Consider the following 25,621-nt stretch of genomic DNA (forward strand, 5'->3'; position numbering starts at 1 on the left):
CTTAGTAATGTCTAATCAAGTTGCATTACTAGGATAGATAACTCAAAATATTACTTATTCCTGCCATTTATTTCACAGGCGCATGAAACTGGGGAGGTATTCGCACTTATCCCTGAGCAAGCTCACATTCAGGACACTGAAGACATGCAGTGTGGAATGCCTGGGATTGTGAAGGCTGGCAAAAAACAGCAAAGAATTTGCCGAGCATACATGAAATCCTCAGTTTAATCTCCAGCACTGAAATAATAAAACAAAACCAACCAAATAAAATCCTCCAAAAAGTATTACCTTCTTATAAATCAAGCTAAACATAGCAATTCTCATCTGCATTCCAATGCGATGAAGGCCAAAAATAGCTGGATGCAGAAGCAACGTCCTGGCAATGAAGAGAAGGCACAAGCCTACGCCTAGGTAAATAGCGATGGAGCGTTCCACCTTGTTATCTGGATCATAGGACGCTATGATTCTTCCTAGCAAGACAGGCTGGATAGCCTTGGTGACTTCCTGCAGAAGGAGAAAACAAAAATCAAATCTCATTTCCCTGATATCCTTACAACTTCGCTATGAACAAAATATGTATCTTTACAGAGGATATAAAATAGCTTTACCGAGATGCTCAAGCCAACTATAAAACTGATGATGCTGTCTCTACTTGTTTATACTCTGAAATAAGACTTATATATTAGTTTACAGCAAAAGCAGCTTAGAGACAAGTTTACGTGAGGTGTTCAGGAATAGTGACTACAATAGTGACCACATCATAAATGTATACTTGGCGAAATGGCATGACAGTATCACCTACATGTCACTAAACACTTTCTAAAATATGTCCAAGTTGATTTCATAACCACTTTCTATCAATGTAGGCACTGTTTTCACTATGCAGATGAAGAAATGGAGGCCAAAGAAATCAAAGCACCAAGAAATTTCAAAAAAAAAATTCCAAACTCCTTTGAGCAGTGGTGCTGTGTTCAGGAAGAAAAGCGTGCCAGCGCTGGTGGTACCCGAAACCAGCCACTTTGGATACAGTGCTTTCCCTTTGCCAGTGTTGGGTATGGGCACCGTCAAAGGTGTATGCTAGAGCACTCTACTGTGGTTCAGTTTCCAACAAACCTGTCAACTTTTCAATAGTCCAAAACTGATTACCCACCACGCTGCTCATCCAATTCATCATCCCTTCTAAATGGACATGGACAGATTTGAACTCAGGAACTCTAAATTTTATCTATCCAGCCAAACAGCTAGATATTTAAATTAGGAAAAAATGTTCCTCCAAATTTTTATTTTATAATGACTTAGTATAATATAAACCAAAGGCTAAGTTCTGCAAGATTAAGACAGATGTGATGCTTTAAAAAGTGGCTGCATTGCCCATGTGTCTGTAAGCCCGACTGGCACACGCCAGCACTCCCAGCACTCCCAGCACTCCCAGCACTCCCAGCACTCCCAGCACTCCCAGCACTCCCAGCACTCCCAGATCTTACCCTTAATTTGCTTATTATTCTTCTCTACAATGGCTTTTCCAGAATCTCAAGTGCCAATACTACCTGCCTTACAATACCAAAAGATGAGTCTGTCTTAATAAATATAATTTTATATATGCTTTATATTTTTATTACATAGCTAAACATCTTTAACATACTTAGATGTAGAATTATATTAGAGACTAAATAGGCACATTCAGGGTGATACAGCCCACATGTGATTTTTTAAATGTCATAATGGTTCTCATAATGTACTTTTTGTTGTGTAACCTAAAAGCATTTTTTTAATGTTTATCTCTACACATTTCATATAATTACCTCATTTGCTATAAACACTGTCTACCATGTACAGAGACAAATGTATATATATATATATATATATATATATATATATATATATATATATGACTATTTCTAATAATAATTCTTGCTAAAATAATTCTTGCTTATGAAAAAGTACAAAGAGCATTCTGAGTAATAATAAATATTTTAAAGTCCTTTGTTTTAACAGGATTTCTCACGTTATAAATTATAAGCTTACATGTTTTCTTCTGCTGACTAGTTTGAACTAAACTCCCTGCTAATGTTGAATCTCCATTACAGTTCTCTACAACCTACAATCGTTGTTACAGTACTTACTTGTTTAATTATTTGATTGTAATTTAACACACTGAATATAACTTGAATTACCTTGAATGGAACACCTATTTTACATATTGCTGCTACTGAGTTAGATCTCACCCTGACTCAGGACATGTTCATCTTTTGAACAACAACACAAGCCATTTCACAAAGACACTGGCAGGATCACTGTGGAGGAACACATATTCACACCGTATGATACAGCGTGTTTCCTCGCTGAACACTTCAGTGACAGGACAATTTGTAGACCATGGCATAACTCTCACTATCACAGAGTGCTGTTATCACTCAAGGACAAAACCAGCATTTCTAGCCTCTCTCCTTCTATCATTTCCCTAATCCCTTTTATGTATCACGTTCTCTAATATTTACAGTGGAACCATTCATAAATCCACCTGAATTTTTTATGTGAAAAAGACAATGGTAACCAATACCTAGCTTAATCTATAAAGAACAGTGCTTTTCAAAAATCACCACTGTACATGAAAGCTGCATGTCCCCTGTTGCTCAGACTGTTTTGAAAAATAAAAGTTCATTTTCACAACATGAAATAGTACACACAACAAAATTGTATCCTATGGAAAATCATGTAAGTCTATTTTAAATGAAATAACATTCAATTAAATATATTAATATTTTTATCTGGCATAAAGCAATATATACTTTTCTTATTTGGTTCCCTTAGAAAACAAAAGAAACTTAGTGCCAATGTTTAAGACAATATGAACACTAAAATTCAGGATTATAAAACTCAATTTCCTTTTTTACATTAGTTGTTGAGAATTTAAAACGTGATTATGGTATACACACATATATCACATATCACTTTTAATACTCTCTCCCTCACTTCCAACTCCATCCATGCCCCGTCCCCTTCCCCCACCTCCTTCTAAAGTGCGTGACTTCTGTATTGTTTGGGCAGCTCTCCTCATTGGTAAACACTGGTAATACAGAAGGTTCTCTCCTATAACATCATCCTTGGGAATATGCAGAGCCTCAGTAACACCTTAGGTAATTATACTGGTCCATTTACTTTCCTGACTACAGATGTTTTCTCCTGCTAAGAGAGATATAGAACTGAAGCGTGTGAGTTCAAAAGACCATTTGGGGCTAGGAGTTTTGACACATGGCCGTAATCCTATCTTGTGAGGCAGCAAAAGGGGGATTATGAATTCTAGGCCAGTATCCACATACTTCCTTTCAGCCAAAGAACCATCTGTCATCTGGGTAAGCTAAAGGGATTGCACTCATTGTGGGAATAATTTAGGTCTCAGAGCAGTCTACCAAGGGAAGTTTGAACGCACATCCTAGTAGATATACCTCTAGAAAGTCACTGTAGATACACACCGATCCTTAAACTGCTTCCATTGTGCCTAGCAAATAAAATCGGATGTTTCTAGAGATGACAGGTAAGTCTGTGTTGAGTGAATATCTAGTCCATAACGGAAAGTTCAGATAAAAAGAGAAGGGCAGACTCAGGCTTGCAGCTAGTCCATATAAATATATGGACTTTATCATTATACTTCAAAACAAAGAAAGAAACAAATGAAAGACAACATGTTGTGGGCCTGGAGATTTAGCTCAGGAGCAGAGTGCTTGCCTAGCATGTGAGGTTTAAGAGTTCCTTGTTATGTATTGTGCAGCCCCTAAGTAATAGTATCATCACCGTCACTTGTTTTAAGCATGTCTTATATATTTTTACCTCTTGAATATTAGGGCTGGTGGGACCGAGAAATCTACTAAAAGAATACCAATATACCCTTGAACAACCTGTGAGTGTCACAGTAACAATACACTAATTAATTTGATAAATAACATCTGTATCTGGTAAAAGGTCTAGCCAAGTTAAACACTGCTTGTTAACCTAAGAAAGGATTTCCTTTAGAATCAGGAATCAGAACCATAGTTGATAAACACAAGTGCTAGAGTCGAGCAAGCAAAGTAATACTGCCTTTTGTGGCCCCTTAACACTTTTCCAAAACTTCTTTAATAAGTTATTAAGGTAACTTAAGAAAAATGATTGCTATAAATATTATAAATAAAAGACAAAAAGCACCCATCCTAAAATGGAATGTGATTGACTCCAGAAACCAGTACATTTAAAACTAACTGAACTAATAAAAACTAAATACTGCAAATATAATGCTTCCCCATATATTTTATAAGATTACTGTAATCATATAAAAAATAGTATATTTTAAAAATAAATAAATTAGCACAAGGACTGTGGCTATCTATTTATATTGCTGCAAAAGTTATGGCACATGCAATACCTACTAAGGGTACCTAAGTAGTAATTATTTGTTAAATCAATAAATAAGATTATTCTAAATTTCATTTAGTAATAAATACTCATGGAAACCCTTTGCAGAATAAAACCCTGAAATCTTAAGTTACTAGATATCAAACCATAAACCTACACATCACATGACAGAGTATACAAAGAAAGTATACTGATGTATCTGGAAACTCCAGGAAAAGGTCCAAATATATATAATAATTTAAGATATAATGCATGACACTTAATTCAGTGCAGAAAGTAAAGTTATCCAGTAACCAATGGAAAAACAGGATCCATGCTTTTAAATTTTATATATTGAGTTAGATATTTAAATGTAAAATATGACATAATGAAGAAAAGACAGGGGCTAGAGAGCTGGCTCCATGATTAAGGGACATTCTTTTTGTAGAGGACTAAAGTTTAGAGTTTGGTTCCCAGCACCTACATAAAGCAGTTTGCCACTGTCTGTAACTGCAGTCCCAGTGAACACAACACCCTCCTCTGTGGTACCTGCCCACATCTGGTAAGCCATAGCCATGCGGGTGCACATATACACCCATACATAAGCAAATTTTAAAACAATCAAATGAAAATAAAACCAAAGATACTTGCAACTTACATAATTGAGTTTTATACAACTCTGAAACAAAAGCATAAAACAAAACAAGAAAGATTACACAGGTTATGCAGCAATTTAAAATTATAATAGTTTAAAACACAAACATTAGTGCACTCCTGTATTCCCAGCATTCACAGAAACAGAGGTGGTTGATCTCTATGAATTCAAGGCCAAACTGGTCTACAAAGCAAGTCCAGGACAGCCAATGCTGCACAGAGAAACCCCAACTCAAAGAAACAAAAAGTAAAACAAATAAAATAAAAATGTGTCATGCGTGGTGGCACATGCCTTTATTTCGGTGCTGAAGAGGCAGGATCCGGTGGTTCTCTATGAGTTCAGACCACTCGGGACTACAGAGAGAATTCTAAAGAAGCCAGGCTAGCCAGGATTACATAGTAAGACATTACGTCAAAAAAAAAATTAAAATGATTATAATAAGTTATAAGGCCTGTGAAAGGCTAGCAAGCAGATAACCAGACCAAAAAAAAAAAAAAAAAAAAAAAAAAAAGAACAGAATAAAAAGGCAATTCACAAACAGAAATGTTAATTTATAATGACTATATAAAACATTTCAAACTTATTAAGAACCAAAAATAATGCTGGTAATAATAATGATGTGTTCTTTTCATCTAGAAATATAGCAATTTAAAGATGATATTATCTATTGGTGGTAAAGACTCAACTTTGTCACTGTAGTACTAGAAAAATTACATGTTTTCTAGCTATAATTGTACACCTCAAATCTAGAGGTCACACCAAGATTTAGAGTTTATCTACTTGGATGTATCTTGAAGGACTACTTTCACTAGCCATAAGTTGGAAAGAATTTAAACATTCAATAACTTGGAAGTTATTCCATGAATTACAGTATGAGCAGAGGATTCACTAATCAGCTAGAGAGCATCTGCTGACACAGAAAGACATTCACAGTGCACTAAGAGGAAGACGACTTAAACGTTTTGTAAAAGAATGCTCTCCCTCCCTTTCATTAAGAAGATAGTCCCACAGAAAATGGAGGGGGAAGTATCAAAGTATCTAGAGTTGGATACTGGTCATTGTAAGGAGGAGTAAAAATTCCTTGCTTTTCAAAAAGGATGCTGTGAACTTCAGTGTTCCGAATGCATGATCTTGGCAGGACATACTGATTGAGAACCATAGGGACGGAGGGGTAAACACGAGGTCCAGCAAGCTTGCAGAGAGTTCAGAGTGCAAGCAAAGCTGAAGCCAGAGAAGCAGCCGGGAGTGGGGGGTGGGGGTGGGGGTAGAGGGGGGAGGGTTCGGTTCCCAGGGATGGAACAGAGAGAAGAGAGAGAAGTAAATCCTAGACTGCAGAACTCTAGAAGATTTTCTAAGAGCACTCACATGGAAGGGATGCATGAAGTTACGGTGCCCATGGCAGAGCCCATGCATGCACAGAATTACCCCAAACTTTAGACTCAAAGGCCTGTCTTTGTCTAGATACAAGAAACAGATCGTCCTTTATAATAGCCTGAGGAATATAAGAACTGTGGCATTGTGAGTACTTTTTAACTTTTTTCTTTCTACCCTTTAACTTTCTGGGAGTTAATTATTTTTAAGAAAGGAAAGAAGAAGCCTGATATACGCTGAACTAATATTTACCAATATGCAGTGATGGAAACATGGAATCAAGAATACTTCTGATTGTACACATGTGAATCCTTATAGTAATAAATGTTCTGATGATCATTCTGTCAATGAGATTCCCTCTACTTAGCTTCCCTCAGATTATACTTAATTGACTCTCCTACTCAGGTTTTTAATAGCCCATTGCTCTTCTGTGTTGGAAGTCTTAAATATTAAAGACAATGTTATGTCTGGTTGCTGAGTCAGATAAAGAAAAAAACAGTACATAGTTAATGGGGACACACCATAGGTAATACAATTTAACACTGCATCACTGTTGTAGAAATAAGGTCCTTTGTGATGGTATTTCCTTTTTCTTAACCTTCCACAGTTGAAGGCCCATTTTATAGTACTTTTTTAAATCAGTACTGAAACCAACTAAATAATTGTTACATCATAATTATTATGATATACAAAGACCAAGAATATAAAAACATTCCAAATGTATATCCCCTATATTTATTTATACAAGTGTTATATTAGTTTCAAAAATCACTACTTATTTAATGGGACCAAGGAATGTCAAGAGAGAACCCACAAAAAGTAAAGCAATGGCATCAGTTATTTGACACGGTAGCTTATTAAAATAGCTGAACTTTTTCCCACTCTCATTGTGAGTTAGAAAAAGAATAAAGACAACAGAGGCTAGTAAGAGTACTAGGAGTGCGGATGCTGAGTGCACTCTGTTAATAGCTACAAATACAGACTGAAGAAAGACGCTCTAGGAGGAAGACTACAGTTAGCAATAATAGCTCAAGATAACCAGGAGAGATGTTTAATGTTCTCACCACAAAGAAATGATGAATGTTGAGTAATTTTATGTTAATTACCCATGTTTGATCATGAAAGACTATACGCATATATTGAAATATACACTATATTTTATTAATATAAGGACAATTTGTATATGTCAAATCTTAAAAAATTAAATTAAAAAATAATAGATCAAATGCCTTGGAAATGATACTTACCGAAATAAATATGATCTAGTTTTCAACAGTTTTACAACTTTGAATTGTGTGGCCTCAGTCAAACTTTCTGCTTGCCAGGGGTAGGGGTGGAGAAGAGAAGTAGAGAGGGAGGGAGGGAGGGAGGGAAGGAGTGAGGGAAAGGATAGAGCACTTTCAGCATCACTACACTGTGTCCTGTTCTCTGTATTCCTCATGCCTTCTCTCTCTGCACATTCAGCTGCTCTCTCCCATCAGGCCTTTCCTTACCAATACTCTGCTGGGCAACAGCAGATATGTTCTCTCTGGCTCCAAATGCTGTGGCAGGTCCAGAGAACCATTATAGCATTCAGGTTATCTCAGGAGCACCTCAAATCACTTGTCCATATGTAACTAATACACTGTGAACATCTTTCAGATTTTTTGGCTAGATATTTCTAATATTGAAAAGTTTTAACACTTCTTCACATTTGCTTTATTTCCCTGTCCTTCATGTCTACTCACTAGTAGACCTTGACTAAAAATTGCTTCAAATGCTGAATGTGCTCATTGATAAAAATGGCCTCAAAGATATCCCTAAAAGACAACTCATTCTTCTCTCTATGTATCTCTGTATTTCTCTATATATGTATTTCTTTTCTATAGCCTTATCTTTCACACATAGATATATAGCTCCATCAATTATAGTACGTATTAACATATGTGTTTATGCTGATATAATATACATTAATGAATTTATAAAGAAATAAAATGTATACATCCATATATTTATATTTATATATACTTATGTGGACTTAGAAAGGCCAGAAAATTTTCCTCTAAAAGATAGTAGCATTAGAAAATATTCTGAACCTAATTATAGTCAATTTTGTCAAGATAAAATTTTAATGAACTCTTGGGCAGGATAACATAAATTTCTTTAAGTAGTGTGGTTATATATGGGTTCACACAGCACATGAGGATAGACCAAAGCCCTGTTAGCTAAAGGTAAAGACCTGAAGAAACAAGTTGCAAGGCAGCCCAAATGGAACACAATACCCAAGAGCAGTACTGTGTGGTGCTGTTACCAGCAGACAACACATTTTCTACTTGTCACCTTCTTTTACAGGCAATGCTCGGATGATATAGAAAACAATACCCATGTCATTTTTGAGAGCATCTGGGGAACTTCCAAAGTCCTTAAACACCACAAAGCCTAGGTTTCCAGGCTGCTGCTCTCTTTAAACTGCTGAAAACTTAGGGTACTGACAAAATACACTCTAACTGTACCTCACTACCACATTTAAAACTTTCTGCTACCTTCTTGGAAACAATTCAGTATACCTATTTATATATCTATCTGTCTGTCTATATGATTTCAAAATATCATGATCATTCCTCCATATAATTGACTGTAGGGGGCCTACAATTGTTACGACATTGTCTTTAAACATTCTCTTCTTGAATATAGAAATAAAAAGGTGCCAGTAATCTCATATAGTATAAACACATTATAATCTGGATTTATAAAAAGCATAATTTTTTAAAAAGTAATGTATTTTCTGTATCCATTTTAGTTTGAACTGCAAATTAAAACCTGCATTTAAAATTTTTCCATTTATATTTGCTAGAGTTTTAGATTTTTTTGTTTAGAGTTGTAATGGAATTTTATAACCTTTGTTTGCAAGATTGCCTTCATCTTTCTATAATCACAAAACTAATGATTCTATCTTAATAATTAATATATTACACTATGTTTACAAGTGAGATTCTTACCCCTAGGTATAACAAGATTCCATAGAAGAAGAATTTCCAGAAAAAGCATCGCCGAAGGGCATGTATAAGCTGGGGATTCTGTTTGGAAGCCTGCTCCCTGTCCCATTCTCTGCAAGGAATAAGAAAATGAGACCAATGAGCTGCAGGTGCAAGTATCAGAGTTGCTCTATTTCCTTTCATATTTCCATCCCACGAGTATGTTCGAGGAGATTAACATTCATGATAAAAGAGGCAAAACCTTGTGAAGTCTCTCCAGTACCAACTGCTCAAACAGGCATTTGGCAGAATTTGAGAGTTTGCCATGTAATCACTCTGCAGAGTTTCATTTTATGAAAATATTACTTTTTATATATTAAAAATGCCAGGTTTCTTTGGAGCATTGTAAGGGTAAGCATGAGCAAATGATGTATAACACTTAGAATACATTTGTATACACAAGATTTCACAATATGCAACTTTCAATCAAAAAATAAATTAGAACAGGTGAATTTTTTAAGATTTTTTTTTTACACTTTAATATAATCACATCATTTTTGCCTTCACTTTCCTCCTCCTATCCCCTCCTCAGTCTCCTCCCACCAGCCCTTCCCTGGTCATCTTCCTCGTTCCTTCTCAAATTCATAGCCTGTCTTTGGTTATTATATATTATTTTTACATATTTATATATGTAATACATATATACATAATACATAGATACATATGCATAGAATATATACATACATATGTACAACTTGATGAGTCAATTTAGTGTTACTTGTGTATATGTCATTTCATGACTGACCCCCTGATCCCCAATTAGGGGAACTCAACTCTGGAAAAAACCGTTTTTCTGTCAGTTGCCTGTAGTTCTTTGTCAAGGGGTAGAGCTCAAGAAAAAAGGAGTGAGATGGCCAGAAAGTCTGCTGTGAGATATGTCTCCTAGAAATGACAGGGAAGCTACACTCATAATACTACTACAATCTGGTTGCCTAAAACAGACCTGAACAATAATAACACCAATATACATGCTAATGAAAGGGAAAACAACATTGGGTGAACTTTTTTGTGTGTGATTTAACACAAGAAAAGTCTATTTGGATTTTTTAAAGAAAAGGCATAAAACAATCATTATATGTCATGTCCAACTAATGAACTCATTTAGTAGTTTGTAAGTCTTCAAAAATAGAGCAAAATAAAATTACATTTTATAGTAAGGATAGGTAGTAAATGGCATTGACAAAGTTTTATTTTCAGTACTACCAGAGTAGCAATTGGCTAGTTTTAGGCTATTGCCACTGCTGTCTATTATAAAAAAGTATAATTTTTGCATTGGAATAAAACATGTCTTCAGTGTCACCTTAATCTTAATTTTCAAATTGTTCTGAGACAGAAAAATTCCATGAATTACAGACAAGGACATTTACTCAACTACAGACAAAAACTGAATATTCAGATAAAAGCTTTTTATTTCATCAATGGCTATCCTCATTATTATTAATTTACCTTAAGTAAATATGGTTCTACATCACTTCAGAGGAAGAACACACAACTGAGATTTGATGAAAAGCTTGGAAGTCTTAGTATATGAAGCACGAGTTCCCCAAAAATCTTGCTAATAGCAGCCCATCTATAAAGCCTAGATAACCTATGGTCCTCTACTGCTTTTCATTTATACACATGGTACCCGTTTCTCCATCTGTGAAGTTTAGAGAGTAAAAAACAAGGCACAAAAATATTTAGCAGCAATAAGTCTCATCAAAAATCTCATCAATATTTCAATTAGAATTTCAGGTTCAACTATATCTAGGAGATACAGGAAAGGGAGTGTACATAAACCAAAGAAATGGTTTCAAGATGAAGAAACCGATAACAGTGAAGCATTAAATACCAAAAGGTGTCACATTTGATAAGTAAGAGGTTTCTGATGTCCCCCATTAATGCAGTTTTGGAAACATGGTCAAAACAGAAATTATATTTCAGTAATTGAAATAATAGTGGATGATAAACAAGTGAAGACCAGGACAGCAAAGAATTGTCAGCTATGAAATAAGAGAGATGTAGACTTGAGGGGAAAGGAAGCTATTGTTTTATTTGTAGGACTTAAATGATCTGTAGGAATAAAGGAATTAGCAACAACAGTAGATAGTACTGAGCCAGCAGCACATTAAAGAGGTTTAAGGAAGGGAAAGAGTTCGAGACTTGCAAAGCTCATAAAGTAGGAACATAGAATGAGTTTGTGGTTTTCATACTGCACTGATACAGATGATTCAATCTCATGGCACAAAAGTGAACTAGAGGAGTCAATATGCCTCACCCAACTAGCTGAAAACTTGGGGTTACTTCCAAAAGGAGTAAAGGAGTATTTTAATTTCTAATAAGAAATAAAAAGAGATACAGCATCCTCAATATGTCGGTGGTGAGCGCCTATAGAATCTGAGTGGCTGAAAATCAGAAACTATGAGTCCTGTGGTTGGTGTTTCTAAGATGCAAGAGGACATCCTGTAAGGTGGTAACACAGCTCCAGGCGCTGAAGTAGTGCAAGGTGCTACTCAAAAATGGATTCCTTGATTCCAGAGAAGCTCCGGCAACCAGACCTTGGATACCTCCTGCTTCCTGAAAGGCAATTACTGAATCCAAGGATAGCATCCCAACCTCCAAACCATAACATACTGGTTCTTCAATGTAAACTGGCTATAAAGTAGGATCGTACAAGATCCTGATACGAAGATGGTAGAAGCCAGCCAAATCCAAGTGCCCCTGGGATCTCAGCACCTGCTTGACCAGCAACCTGCAGCTGACTGGATCCAAGAATTCCAGTGCCCTGTTCCTCCAGACTTCTCCTACCATCTCAAGACAACTCAGGACTCCAGATACTTGTAGATCAGCCTTTGGTTTAGCTCTTTCCTAGACAGGAGGGGACATCCTGGGAATGTCCCTCATTGCAGTCCCAGGTCCAGGAATCCCTCAAGGTCCTGGGCTAGTGGCTCCAGTGCTGTCTACCTACTCCAGCACAGCCCCCAGTTCCAGGGGTAGTCAGCTCCTACAATCAGACCTCAGACTCTTCCTGCTTCTAGACGAGCTGTCATGAGGAGACCAGCAAGACCTCACTGGATTACAAAGGCTGGAGAAACCCAGCAGGTTCTGGGAACTAACAGCAAGTAGCATGGACAACCAGGTGCCTAAAGGCCAGCATAGTCAACATAGCCGACAAAAGCCAAGGCAACATGGATCCACCAGAAACCCCCTAAAACACAGGATATTCTAAGGCAGCTGAAATACAGGAAAATGACCTTAAAACTATGCTCATAAAGTTGAGACATTTAAACAGGAAACAAACAAAAAAAATTCCCCCAAAGAAATACAGGAAAACACAAAAACAGGTGAATGAAATGAGCAAAAGGTTTAAGACCTGAAAATGTAAATAGAATCAATAAAGAAAACTGATAAAAACCTAAAGATAGAAAACTCAAAGAAGATAACACAAACCACAGAGGTAAGCATTACTAACAGAATAAAAGAAATGTAGGAGACAGTCTCAGGCATAGAAGAAGATACAATTAAAGAAATTGATACATCTGTCAAAGAAAATATTAAATTGAAAAAATTCCTGACACAAAACATCCAAAAAAATCAAGGACACCATGAAAAGATGAGACCTAATAATAATAGGAATAGAAGAAAGAGAAGATTTCGAGCTCCAAGGTCCAGAAAATATTTTCAAGAAAATCATAGAAGAAAATTTCCCCAACCTAAAGAAAGAGATACCTTAAAGCATGAAAGAGGCTTAAAGAACACCAAATAGACTAGACCAGATAAGAAATTCCTCCCACCATATAATTATCAAAACACTAAATCTACAGAAAAACAACAACAACAAACCTGAACTAAACTAAACTAAAAGCGGCAAGGAAAAAAAGGCAGACCTAGCAAGAATCATATGTAACTTTTCAACAGGGACTATGAAAGCCATAGGGCCTGAACAGATGTTATGGAGACACTAAGAGAGCATAGATGTCATCCAAGACTACTATAACCAGCGAAGTTTTCAACTCCCATAGAGGGAGAAAACAAGATATCCTATGAAAAAACAAATTTAAATATCTATGCACCAACCCATACCTATAGAAGATACTAAAAGGAAAACTGTAACCCAATGAGGTCAACTACACCCAAGAAAATACAGGATATAAATAACTTCACAACAGCAAAAACAAAAGAAGACAAGCACACAAACACGCCATCACCACCAATACCAAAATAAAAGGAACTAACAATCAATGGTCACTAATATCTATCAATATAAATGGAGTCAACTCTCCAATAAAAGAAAGAGGCTAAAAGAATGTCTGTGTAAAGAGGATCCAATATTCTGATACGTACAAGAAAAACACCTCAGTATCAAAGACAAACATTACCTCATAGTAAATGACTAGGAAAAGGTTTTCCAAACAAATGGACGCAAGAAGCAAGCTGGAGTAGCATCCTCATATCTAATAAAATATACTTTCAACCAAAATTAATCAAAAGAGATGGGGAAGGACACTTAATTCTCATCAAAGGAAAACTACACCAAGAGGACATCTCAATCCTGAACACCTATTCCTCAAGCAGAAGGATGCCTGCATATGTAAAACAAACATTATTAAATGTTAAATCACACAGCACTCCCCCATATTAGTAATGAAAGACTTCAATTCCCCACTCTCACCAATGAACAGATCATCAAAACAGAAACTAAATGAAAAAATAATGAAACTAACAGAGGTCATGAATCAAATGGACCTAATAGATGTCTACAAAATGTTTCACCCAAACACACAAAAGTTTATTTTTTCCTCAGCACCATGTGGAACTTACTTCAAAATTAATCATATACTCAGGCACAAAGTAAACCTTAAGAAATATAAGAAAATTGAATTAACCCATTGTTCTTTATCATAGCACCACGAATTAAAGCTAAACCTCAACAACAGAAATAACAAAAAACTTACACACTCATGGAAACTGAACAACTCCCTGCTCAATGACCACTGGGTCAGAGAAGAAATAAAACAAAGACTCAAATGGTATATACTCACTTATATCTGCATATTAGCCCAAGGGGCATGTCCCATGAAAGCCTTCAAGTACCAGGAAACTGGGACAGTGGGGAGGACATCCTATTGGGACTCTAGATGAGAGAAGCATGGGAGAATGGCAAAGTAGAAGGATCCAGAGGGCCCTAGAAACCTACAAGTAGAACATTATGATAGGCAGATTTGGGCCCAGGGGTCCCGCTCAAACTAAGGCACTAGCCAAGGACAATACAGGCTGTAAACTTTAAACCCCTACCCAGATCTAGCCAATGGTCAGAACATTCTCCACAGTAGAGTGGAGTATTGGATATGACTTTCTCACGTACTCTGGTGCCTCATATTTGACCATTTTTCCTGGAGGGGGAGACCTGGTGGCACTCAGAGGAAGGACAGCAGGTTACCAAGAAAAGACTTGATACCCTATGAGCATATACAGGGGGAGGAAATCCCCCTCAGGAACTGTCATAGGGGAGGGGAATAAAAGGAAAATGGGAGGGAGGGAAGAATGGGAGGAGACAAGGGATGGGATAACCATTGAGATGTAACAAGAACAAATTAATAAAATAATATATATCTTGGGAAAATAGTTAAAGACTTCCCAGAATTCAATGAAAATGAATCCCCAACATACCTAAATTTATGAGGCACAATGAAAACAGTGCTAAGAGGAAAGTTCATAGGCACCAAGTGCCTTCATAAAGAAATTAGAGCTATCCTATACTAACAACTTAAAAGCACACTTGACAGCTCTCAAACAAATAGACACAAACATAAGAAAGAGGAGAAGACAACAGGAAATAATCAGACTCAGGGCTGAAATCAATACATTGGAAACAAAGAGATCAGTTCAAAGAATCAATGAAACCAAGAGCTGGTTCTTTGAGAAAATCAACAAGACAGACAAACCCTTAGCCAAACTAAAAGGAAGAGGGAGAGTATTCAAATTAACAAAAGTAGAAAGGAAAAGGAGGACATAACAACAGACACTGTGGAAATCCATAGTCATTAGGTCTTACTTCAAAAGCCTGGGTTCCACAAATTGGAAAATAAAAAGGAATTGGACAATTTTCTTGTTAGATTTTACTTACCAAAGTTAAATCAAGATAAGGTAAACTAAACAGTTCTATAACCCGTAAGGAAATCAAAGCAATCATCAAAATCCTCTCAACCAAAAAAAGGCCATGACCAGATAGTTTTAGCCCAGAATTCTATCAGATATTCAAAGAAGAGCTACTACTAATACTCCTCAAACTATTCCACAAAATAGAAATAGAAGGAATAGTGCCAAACTAATTCTATCTATCCACCCTGACACCTAAGCCACACCAAGACTCAACACAGAAAGACAATTTCACTCTTGAACATTGATGCAAAAATACTCAATAAAATACTTGCAAAGCAAATCCAAGAACACATCAATTACATTATCCACCATGATCAAGTAGGCTTTATCCCAGGGATGCAGGGATGGTTCAACATAAGAAAATCCATCAATGTAATCAATCATATAAACAAACTGAAAGAAAAAAATCATCTCATTAGGTGCAGAAAAATATTTGACAAAATACAACACCATTTATGTTTAAAGTCATGGAGAGATCAAGGATACAGTGCCCATATCTAGACATAATAAAGGCAATATACAGCAAGCCAATAGCCAACACCAAATTAAATGGAGAGAAACTCAAAGCATTTCCACTAAATTCAGGATGAGACCAAGCTGCCCACTCTCTCCATATCTTTTCAATATAGTACTTGAAGTTCTAGCTAGAGCAATAAGACAACTAAATGATGTAAAGTGAATAAAAATCCAAAAGAAAGAAATCAAATCACTATTCATAGATGATATGATATATACATAAGTGACCCAAATATTCCACCAGAGAACTACAGCTGAAAATCACCTTCAGCAAAGTGGCTTGATACAAAATTAATTCAAAATATCAGTAACCTTCCTGTATAAAAACGACAAACAGGCTGAAAAAGAAATTAGGATAACTATATCCCTCACAATAGCCACAAATTATATAAAGTATCTTGGTGTAATTCTAAGCAAGCAAGTGAAAGACCTTGTGTGACAAGAACTTAAAGTATGTAAAGAAAGAAACTGAAGATATCAGAAGATGAAGGTATGCCCCATGCTCATGGGTTGGTAAGATTAACATAGTTAAAATGACCATCTTACAAAAAGCATTCTATAGATTAGATTCAATGCATTTCCCATCAAAATAACAACACAATTCTTTATAAATCTTGAAAGAACAATTCTAAATTTCATATGGAAAAACTAGAAAACACAGAAAGCTATACAATAAAAACTTCTGGAGATATCACCATCTCTGACTTCAAGCTATAGTACAGAGCAATAGTAATAAAAGGTGCCATGGTACTGGCAAAGAAAAAGACTGGTTGGTAAATGCAATCAAATCAAAGACCCAAAAATAAGCCCACACACCCAAGGACACTTGATTTTTGAGAAAGGAGTTAAAATCATATAAAAAAGATAGCACCTTCAAAAATGGTGCTAGTTTAATTGGATGTCTAAATAGATCCATATTTATCACTCAAGTCCAAATGTATTAAAGACCTCAACATAACACCAGCTACACTAAATCTATTAGAAGAGAAAGTGGGGAAGAGCCTTGAAATCATTAGCATAGGAGACAACTTCCTGTACAGAACACTAACAGCTCAGGCTCTAAGATCAATAATTAATAAATGGGACCTCTTAAAACTGAAATGCTTCTATAAGGCAAAGGACACTATCAATATAAGAAAACAATAGTCCACTGATTAGGAAAAGATCTTCACCAATCCTATATCCAACAAAGGGCAAATATCCAAAATATATAAGAACTTAGGAAATTAAACACCAACAATTTAACCTAATTAAAAATTGGGCACTGAACTAAAAAGAGAATTCTCAACAGAGGAATCTTGAATGGCAAAGAAGCATTTAAATAAATGCTCATTGACCTTAGGAATCAGGGAAATGAACATCGTAAGGACTCTGAGATTACATCTTACGCTTGTCAGAATGTCTAAGAAAAATCTCAAGTGACAGCACGTGCTGACGAGGATGTGGAGGGAGGGGACTATTCCCCCATTGCTGGTGGGATTGCAAAAATGTACAATTACTACAGAAATCAATTTTCTGTGCTTTCTCGGAAAATTGGAAACAGCTCTACCTCTAGACCCAGGTACACTACTCCTGGATATATATCCAAAAGGTGCTGTAGAAGAATGTTAATTCAGAACATCGCTGTTCTGGCAAGAGATCACATCCAAAGATCTTCTAGGTCTGCATAACCAGGCTCCAATACAAACATGCTTTTAACCCATGAGACAGAGGCAAACAGATCTGAGTTCATTCCAGCCTGGTATACAGCAAGTATCAGGTAAAGAAATGCTTAGATTCAGGCATGGTGATACATGCCTTTAATCCAAAACAAAGGTAAAGTTAGTTTGTAGAAGAAAGCACCAGTTTTTAAAAGTGATATCTAATTGAGTGGCAAAAATGTGATAAATCAGAGATTTGACAGAATAGGATACACCCAACTCTCAGGAGAAGAAAATGTAAAGAGAAGCTACTTAGGAATTTTTTCTGAGAGAGGGGGCAGGTTTTTACCAGGACAGTAATAGACAGACGGGTTGCAGAGAGAGAGAGAGAGAGAGAGAGAGAGAGAGAGAGAGAGAGAGAGAGAGAGAGAGAGAGAGAGAGAGAACTCAGTTGAAGATGGAATGAGCCAGAAAATGAGAACCCAGAAGATTATTGTTTGATGAGTTAGTCTGAGGCTAAGCAGAGCAATTCCAGGCCACGAGAGAAGCCAGATTAAATAGGTCAGCCGAGAGAAGAGTTTGAGCCAGAACAGCTGAGTGAACCAGCCAGCCCAAAGCTCAGAAAGAACAAGTAAGGGTGAGCTTATTAAGCAGTAAATCTCAGAAGCTAAAACATTCTAGACCTAGATTAGATTACACAGAGGCTAGAAGCTTTGAGGACTAGGCCTAGGTTAGAAGAAGGAGACAGGTAACCTCTCAGACAATAAATGAGCAGGAGAATAAAATTGCTTTTACAAGATGCTCCATCATACAAGGGCACTTGTTCAACTGTGTTCATAGCAGCTTTATTTGTAATAGCCAGAATCTGGAAACAACCTAGATGTCCCTGAACTGAAGAATGGATAAGGAAACTGTGGTACATTTACACAATGGAAGACCTGTAGAGAGATTGTAAGTGGGAGCATATCTGTGACAAGCTGGAAGCCTAAGTCAGGGTAGGCTCCTGGGAGGATACGAGGGGGACTCTAGCAGAGACTCATAGCAGCAGGGGCCATAAAGACTGAAATGGGCTCCCACTAACTAGAAAAGTCCCCTAGTACAAAACTCACCTGCCTATAAGGTGTACGCGGATAAAGATAGAGCAGCAACTGAAGGAATGTCCAACCAATACCTGGCCCAACCCAAGACCCCTTTCATGGGAGAGAGCCAACCCCTGACATTCTCAGGGATGCTCTGCTATGCTTGCAGACAGGAGCTGAGCAGAGTTGGCCTGTGAGAGACTCCACCCTCTAGCTCTTTGAAACAGATGTTAAGATTCACAGGCAAACATTGGGTGATGTGTAAGGAGTGAAAAAAGTGGGGTGAGGGGGAGAAAAGGACATGGAAGAGACAGAAGTTCCACAAGATGACCAACAGAGCCAACTAACCAGGGCCCAGAGAGGCTTGCTAAGATTAAAGCATCAACTAAGGACCATGCATGGACTGGAACTCAGGCCCTACAAAGATGTAGCCTATGGGCAGCTCTGGCTTCATTTAGGCCCTTCAGTAAGGGAAGTGGAGACTCTCTCTGACATGTCTGTTGCCAAACACACGTGCACCTAATTTCAGGGGAAAATAAGTGGCTTCAAAATTCAATGTCACCAACAGACAGGTCATCTGAACAAAAACTGAACAGAGAAACTCTAGAGTTAAAATGACATCACAGAGCAAATGGGCCTAACAAACATGAGCAGAGCATTCCAGCAAACATTAGAGAACACATGTCCTTCTCAATGACCCACGTTAGGGCATTCTGGATGCTACTTGCCCACAGGGGAATAAAGCTGGATATCAACGGTATACTAAAACCTACGGCGACACAGGGAGGCAGTTCCAAGAGGAAGGTCTACAGTAGCAAGTGCCTTCAAAAAATAAACTCCAAGATTTCAAAGTAATTAATAAGTGATATAACCAAAGGTCTTGGAAAAACAAGAACAAATTACACCAAAGAACAGGAGATAAGAGATATTTCAAAATCAGGACTGAAATTAATGACATAGAAACAAACAGTGAACCAAGAAATAAAGAGTTGGTTCTATGAAAAGGGTAACAAGTTTAACAAATCATTAGCTAAATTCACTAAAAGGGAGATAAGACCCAAATTAATAAAATTAGAGATTAAAAGAATGCCATTTTATCAGACACTGAGGGTATTCAAAGGATCAACATACTTTAAAAATGTAGATCTCACTAAATTGAAAACTCTAAGGGAAATGGTTAATCTGTTGATTCATATGGCCGATAAAGTTAAATCAAATAGACGAAGTAAATAATTTTAAAAGCTTAATAACAGCCAATGAGATAGTACTAATTAAAAATCTCTCTACAAAAAGTGTGTGTGTGTGTGCGCGCGCGCACACACACACACACACACACACACCAGAGCCAGATAGATTCAGCACAGAATTCAGAGTCCTACTAGACCTTCAAAGAATTAATACTTAAACACTTAAAAGGTTTGATAAAAGAAAAAAGAAAAAAATTAAATTATTTTTACAAAGTCTTCACCTGATACCAATATCAGACAAAGACAAAAAAGAATGAGAATATTAGAACAGTCTTTCTGATGTACACATATGTAAAGATTCTCAATAAAATACTTTTAAACCAAATTCAAGTACTTATAAAAAATATCACCAACAATGATCAAGTTATTGTCATCCCAGAGATGCAGGAATTAGTCTACAAACATAAATGAATAAATGCAAAACACCAAACAAATAGGCTCTAGGGACAGAAAGATGAATATCTTCTTAATGTAGCTATGTCTTTGACAAATTCCAGCATTCTTTTATGATAAAAGTCCTAGAGAATCTATGGAAACAGGGGACACATGCCAATATAATAAAGGGAATACACAATACCACAGCCAACATTATGATAGATGAAGAAAACTCAAAATAATTGTGCTGAAATTAAGAAGATAAGGATGTCTACCTACCCTCTTCACTATTGATTTTGGGGGTTTTTTTAGTTGTTGCTGTTGTTGTTTTGTTTTGTTTTATTTTATTTTTCGAGACAGGATTTCTCTGTGTAGCTTTGGCTGACCTAGACTCACTTTGTAGACCAGGCTGGCCTCGAACTCACAGCGATCCGCCTGCCTCTGCCTCCTGAGTGCTGGGATTAAAGGCGTGCGCCACCACGCCCAGCATTTCACTATTGTTATATTGGTTGATGTGTTAGCTAGATAAGTAAAACAAGAGTACTGGATTATATCAATAGCACAGGGATAAGTAAAAGTATTCTTATTTTTATTTTTAGATTATATGACTCGATAAATAAAAGAGCACAAATACTCTACCAGAAAACTCCTACAGTTGATGATAATATTCAACAAAGTAACAGGGTATAAAATTACACACAAAAGAATCAGTAGTCTTCCAACAGAATGATATGCATACAAGAAATCAGGAAAAAAACAGTTCCATTCACAATAAGCTCAAAAATAAATTACCTTTGAATAAATCTAACCAAACTGAAGGACTTGTACAATGAAAACTTTAGGACACCAAACAAATTTACAAAGATACCAGAATATGGTACACTCCCATACTCATTTACTGGTAGGACTGATATTATGAAATGGCATTTCTATCAAAGGCAGTCTACAGATTCAATGCAATTTTCATCAAACCCCAATATAATACATCACAGAAACTGAAAAACATTAAGATTCAAATTAAAACACAAAAGACCTAGGCTAGCAAAAGCAATCATGATAACCTGTCACTGTAAAAGTTTCCTAAAATATATACACACATGTAAGTAAAAGGTATTTAAGTATTAAATATTAAGTATTCCCTTATAGCAGAGAGTTGATTCCTCTCTTAGACACCATAGGCTAGCAAATAAAAATCCCAGTACCAGGTAGATCTATCTAGAGTTTTTGGTTACTGGGATCCTAGAAACTCCCCAAATATTACAGGCTATATATTGTCAATGTTCTTGATTAGCTTTCTGTTCTCTAAAGGACATGAAAATGTTTTTCTTTTGCAAGTAAAGACATGGGTAAGATCATACCTTTCTAGCCGTTCAGACACGTGGTCAGCTAAATCAGAAGCAGGGGCTTGGTATATGTCTGACAACTCCAAGCGCTGTCTGTATCCTTTCCTCAAAATTGGTGTGGTCCAGCTAAAAGACAGGAGGGCAGACAGACAGAGTCACTTGATTAGGTCTACAATATAGACATGATTCTTAAACCAACTTTCATGCAGAAAATATACCTTCCACACAGAAATACAAAGGTGAAATAAGACAACTTATATAAAACAATCCATATCTTACTTGATATACCCATATAAACACCAGTGCCTCTGAACTGATACCATTGCTTCTTTCTGAATAGACATGGTATACATTACAGTACACTCTTTCCCAAGAGGAAAAGAAACTGGAGAGACATAAGACAATCAATACTCATATATAATTTTGTTAGTGTAGCCTAGGGTATTCAGCAATCAGTTAGTGATTAAAGGAACTGAATATAAAGATGGACAGCAAATAGTTTATGTCAGTTAGCTGGTATGCTTATCTCCATATCACTGATGACATTTATTAGAAATTTAGTGCATAACACTTTATGGTGGAAATAAGAGAAGCTGATGGAGGAAATAAGCAGAGTAGGCCTATTTGCTCAAATACCCTGCTTCTAACTACTAAGGAAAAGGAGGATGACCTTCACAAAGACAGAAATCAGAAATGCCATACACATACACACACACACACACACACACACACACACACACACACACACACACACCTCAAAGCCCACCACGAGTGATACCCCCTGCAACAAGGCCACATCTCCTAATCCTTCCCAACAGTTTCACAAACTGGTGACAAAGTATTCAAATATATGAGCTTATGAGTGCTATCCTCATTCAGACTTCTGACACCACAATACTAAAAATTTTCTATTAGAAGTATTTTGAGAGTAACCCAAACATAGTGGCACATAGGCATAGCCCCCAGAACTTGGGAGACTGAGGAAAAAAGAAGATGATTTTAGAGGCTATTTTGTGTATATAGTGAGTTTAAGGCCAGCCCTCTAATTAGAAAAAAATGTTTGAGTATATAGTGATTTTAAGGCCAGGCATATATCTATTGAGAGTGGGAAAAAATGAATTGTAAAAAATAAACCATGTATCAAGAGAAAAGTTCTAAATGAAACTCAAAAGAATAAAGTTTTTCTCAGCTTAAATTTTGTGTATTTTGGGGGAAAGGGTTTCTCTATGTAGCTCTTGCTATCCTGGAACTCACTCCGTAGACCAGGCTAGCCTCAAATTCAGAAATCTACCTACATCTGTCTCCTGAGTACAGGGATTAAAGGCATGTGGCACCACAGCCCAGAAAATTTTGTGTAGTTGTTTAAGGAAGGAATTCATGTGGATTTAGTGGTTTAAAAACTGGCTTCTCCCTCAACACCTCAACTGTAGGGGTCAGTTAGTATAGGAGGTAAAACTGAGACAGCGATGTGCGACATGATTTTGTGATTTAGGCAATTACTCTTCATAAACTTGAGGCAAGACTTTACTACCAATTTTGATGTCTATTCGGCAATTGCCAAAGAACTGTCACAAGCATAAGCACATTGTTATTTTATTTGAAAATTTTTCTAAGCAAATAGAAACAGGGTGTTGCCTTATTACCAGGATTAGAGACTAAAAGCAAGGAAAGTAAAAACTAATCAGCAATAGAGTGGTGTGGTCTGCAAATAAATAATCTCGTTTTCCAAAAAGCAAAAGCTGACTCAAGACCTTTACCATTCACTGCTTTATAAATACTCTTACCATTATCAACTTTGATCATTAAACACAGAATTGGGAGAATACTGAGATGCATATAATATTGGTATGTCCACTACCTCAGAGACAGTGGACACAAATGATCTCAATACCATAACAGCAACGTATAAAATAAATGCAAAGTGATAACTTCTTGAACCTTTGTTGACCATATTGTAATTTAATCTCTATAATTTGATATTTAACAGTGGCTATACTTAATAGCTAGGTCACAGATCATCTCAGCTAGAAAAATCAGTGTGTAGATCACCACTGGAAGAGGTTTGAAATCTCAGGAGGCTGACGGTATGGCACACAAAAAGAATGACAATTTGTAGAACACACTAAAAAATGCATTTTACCTATTAACAGCGTTGGGCTCTCATATATTTGAAATTATTAAAATAATGCATCAGCAGATTTTCACTGTCTTCCAATACCATACCTCAAAGGGCACTTAGAAGAAATTGTAAAATCTTAACCCCTTAAAAATTATAAGCACTATTCTTTTGATCCATGTATAAGATTTAGTGGAAATTCACATGAATGAGATTATACATCAGTTCAAAATAACACATTTTATAAAAATCATCCTTTTTCAGACTACTTTAAGATACTATGCCACACTGTGACATGTAGTTTTACCTAGAAGGCCATAGCGTAATTACTGTCAGCCAAAGTAATTCAGTAGTATTCATATCCAAGCTCACCGTCTGTAATTTATTATTAGTTAGTATTTCTTGGTAGTTACTCTACAGTCAAACTATATTTATTGAAACTGTTTCAAAGTAAATTATAAAAAAATGAAATCTAGGGGCAGTAGAGATGTCAGTGGTTTAGAGTGCTTTGGTGCCCTTCAGAGGACCAGAGTTTGACTATCAGCCCCTACATGGTGGCTCACAACCATCTGTAACTCCAAGTCCAGAGGATCTGATGCACTCTTCTGACCTTTGAGTTTTCCAGGTGCACATACATAGCACATATATACATATAGGTAAAACACTCATAAAATATAAATATTAAAAATTCAAAAACCAAGTAAAAATCTATTAACCTTAGGCTGTCAGCAATCACCAGATTTAATCTAAGTGGGCATACAATGAAGAAAAGAAAAGGCGTCCTGTACCTTCCCACCGCAAGTCCATCTTCAGGACATTGGCAACAACTTAGGCTAAGAACCATAAAGGCTGGGGCAAGAGATGTGTGTAATTAAAGAGTCTTTGTCAAACCATGGTCTGGTCTCAGCTCTTGTTCAACAAAGCAGTCATTATCACTTGTGGGGACAAGCCAGTTCCTGAGAAAGACTGATCCTGCACAGGGTCTGATCCTCATGCATAGTGGTCTATCTGTGCACTTCTGTTCTCCTGGAATCCAGGTGACTACAGGCTCATGGCAATCACTGAAAAAAATGCAAGAGCATCGTGGGAGTCTAGAAAAGGATACTACAGAGGAGACAGATTTCTCACTCTTCTCTTTGTGCACCCATCCTAAAGAGGGGATGTGATAGCTTAGGCATCATTATTTTTGAGACACACAGCACTTGAGTGACATAAAGACTTATACCCAAAATTAAGAATCTAACCCAAAGTTTTGTTTTGTTTTTGTTTTCTTAGAAATAGAAGTACGACTAGTATTTATTATTGGGAATACACAATATTACAATAGCTGTGGTAAACACTAAAGGATTCCAAAACACAAAATAAACAAACAGAAAACTAGAATTGTTTTATGACCTAGTAATTATATTTCTGAGGATATTCCAGAAAGTGTTGGTCAGTTTTCTTTTTCATTAGTAGTAATTTTTTATTTTTACATATACATTTATATTATTACACATATATAAAATAAACTACCTACAGCAAGAAGAACCACAAAACCATCAGGAATTATATGAATGTTACATTCTTAGTGTTTTGGCTAATTGTATTTGTCAGCCTTGAAGAAAACATCTTTCCTATCTTGATGTGTCTCAAATTCTGAATGTAAATCAATATCGATCATATCTCATCCTTATCAACCTAAAACATCTATCTAGACCTAAAAAAATCTTAACCCCTAAACAAGTAATCTGAATCATAAAACTAAACTATCCTG

The 25,621-nt window shown here is 36.4% G+C and overlaps 1 protein-coding gene across 2 annotated transcripts in view; it reads right to left on the bottom strand.

Annotated features, from left to right (window-relative positions):
• Positions 1-25,621, bottom strand: part of CFTR (CF transmembrane conductance regulator) — a 146,869-nt gene that overhangs the window by 98,600 nt on the left and 22,648 nt on the right. For both annotated transcript variants that reach the window (XM_084785182.1, XM_084785181.1), the window contains exons 3-5: positions 21,765-21,875; positions 9,373-9,481; positions 289-504 (exon numbers count right to left, since the gene is read on the bottom strand). In XM_084785182.1, coding sequence (XP_084641308.1) covers positions 289-504; positions 9,373-9,481; positions 21,765-21,875 — 436 coding nt within the window. The remainder of the gene's footprint in view (positions 1-288; positions 505-9,372; positions 9,482-21,764; positions 21,876-25,621) is intronic.

This window comes from Acomys minous (assembly GCF_964271855.1).
Source record: "Acomys minous genome assembly, chromosome: 6".
Classification (NCBI taxonomy): domain Eukaryota; kingdom Metazoa; phylum Chordata; class Mammalia; order Rodentia; family Muridae; genus Acomys; species Acomys minous.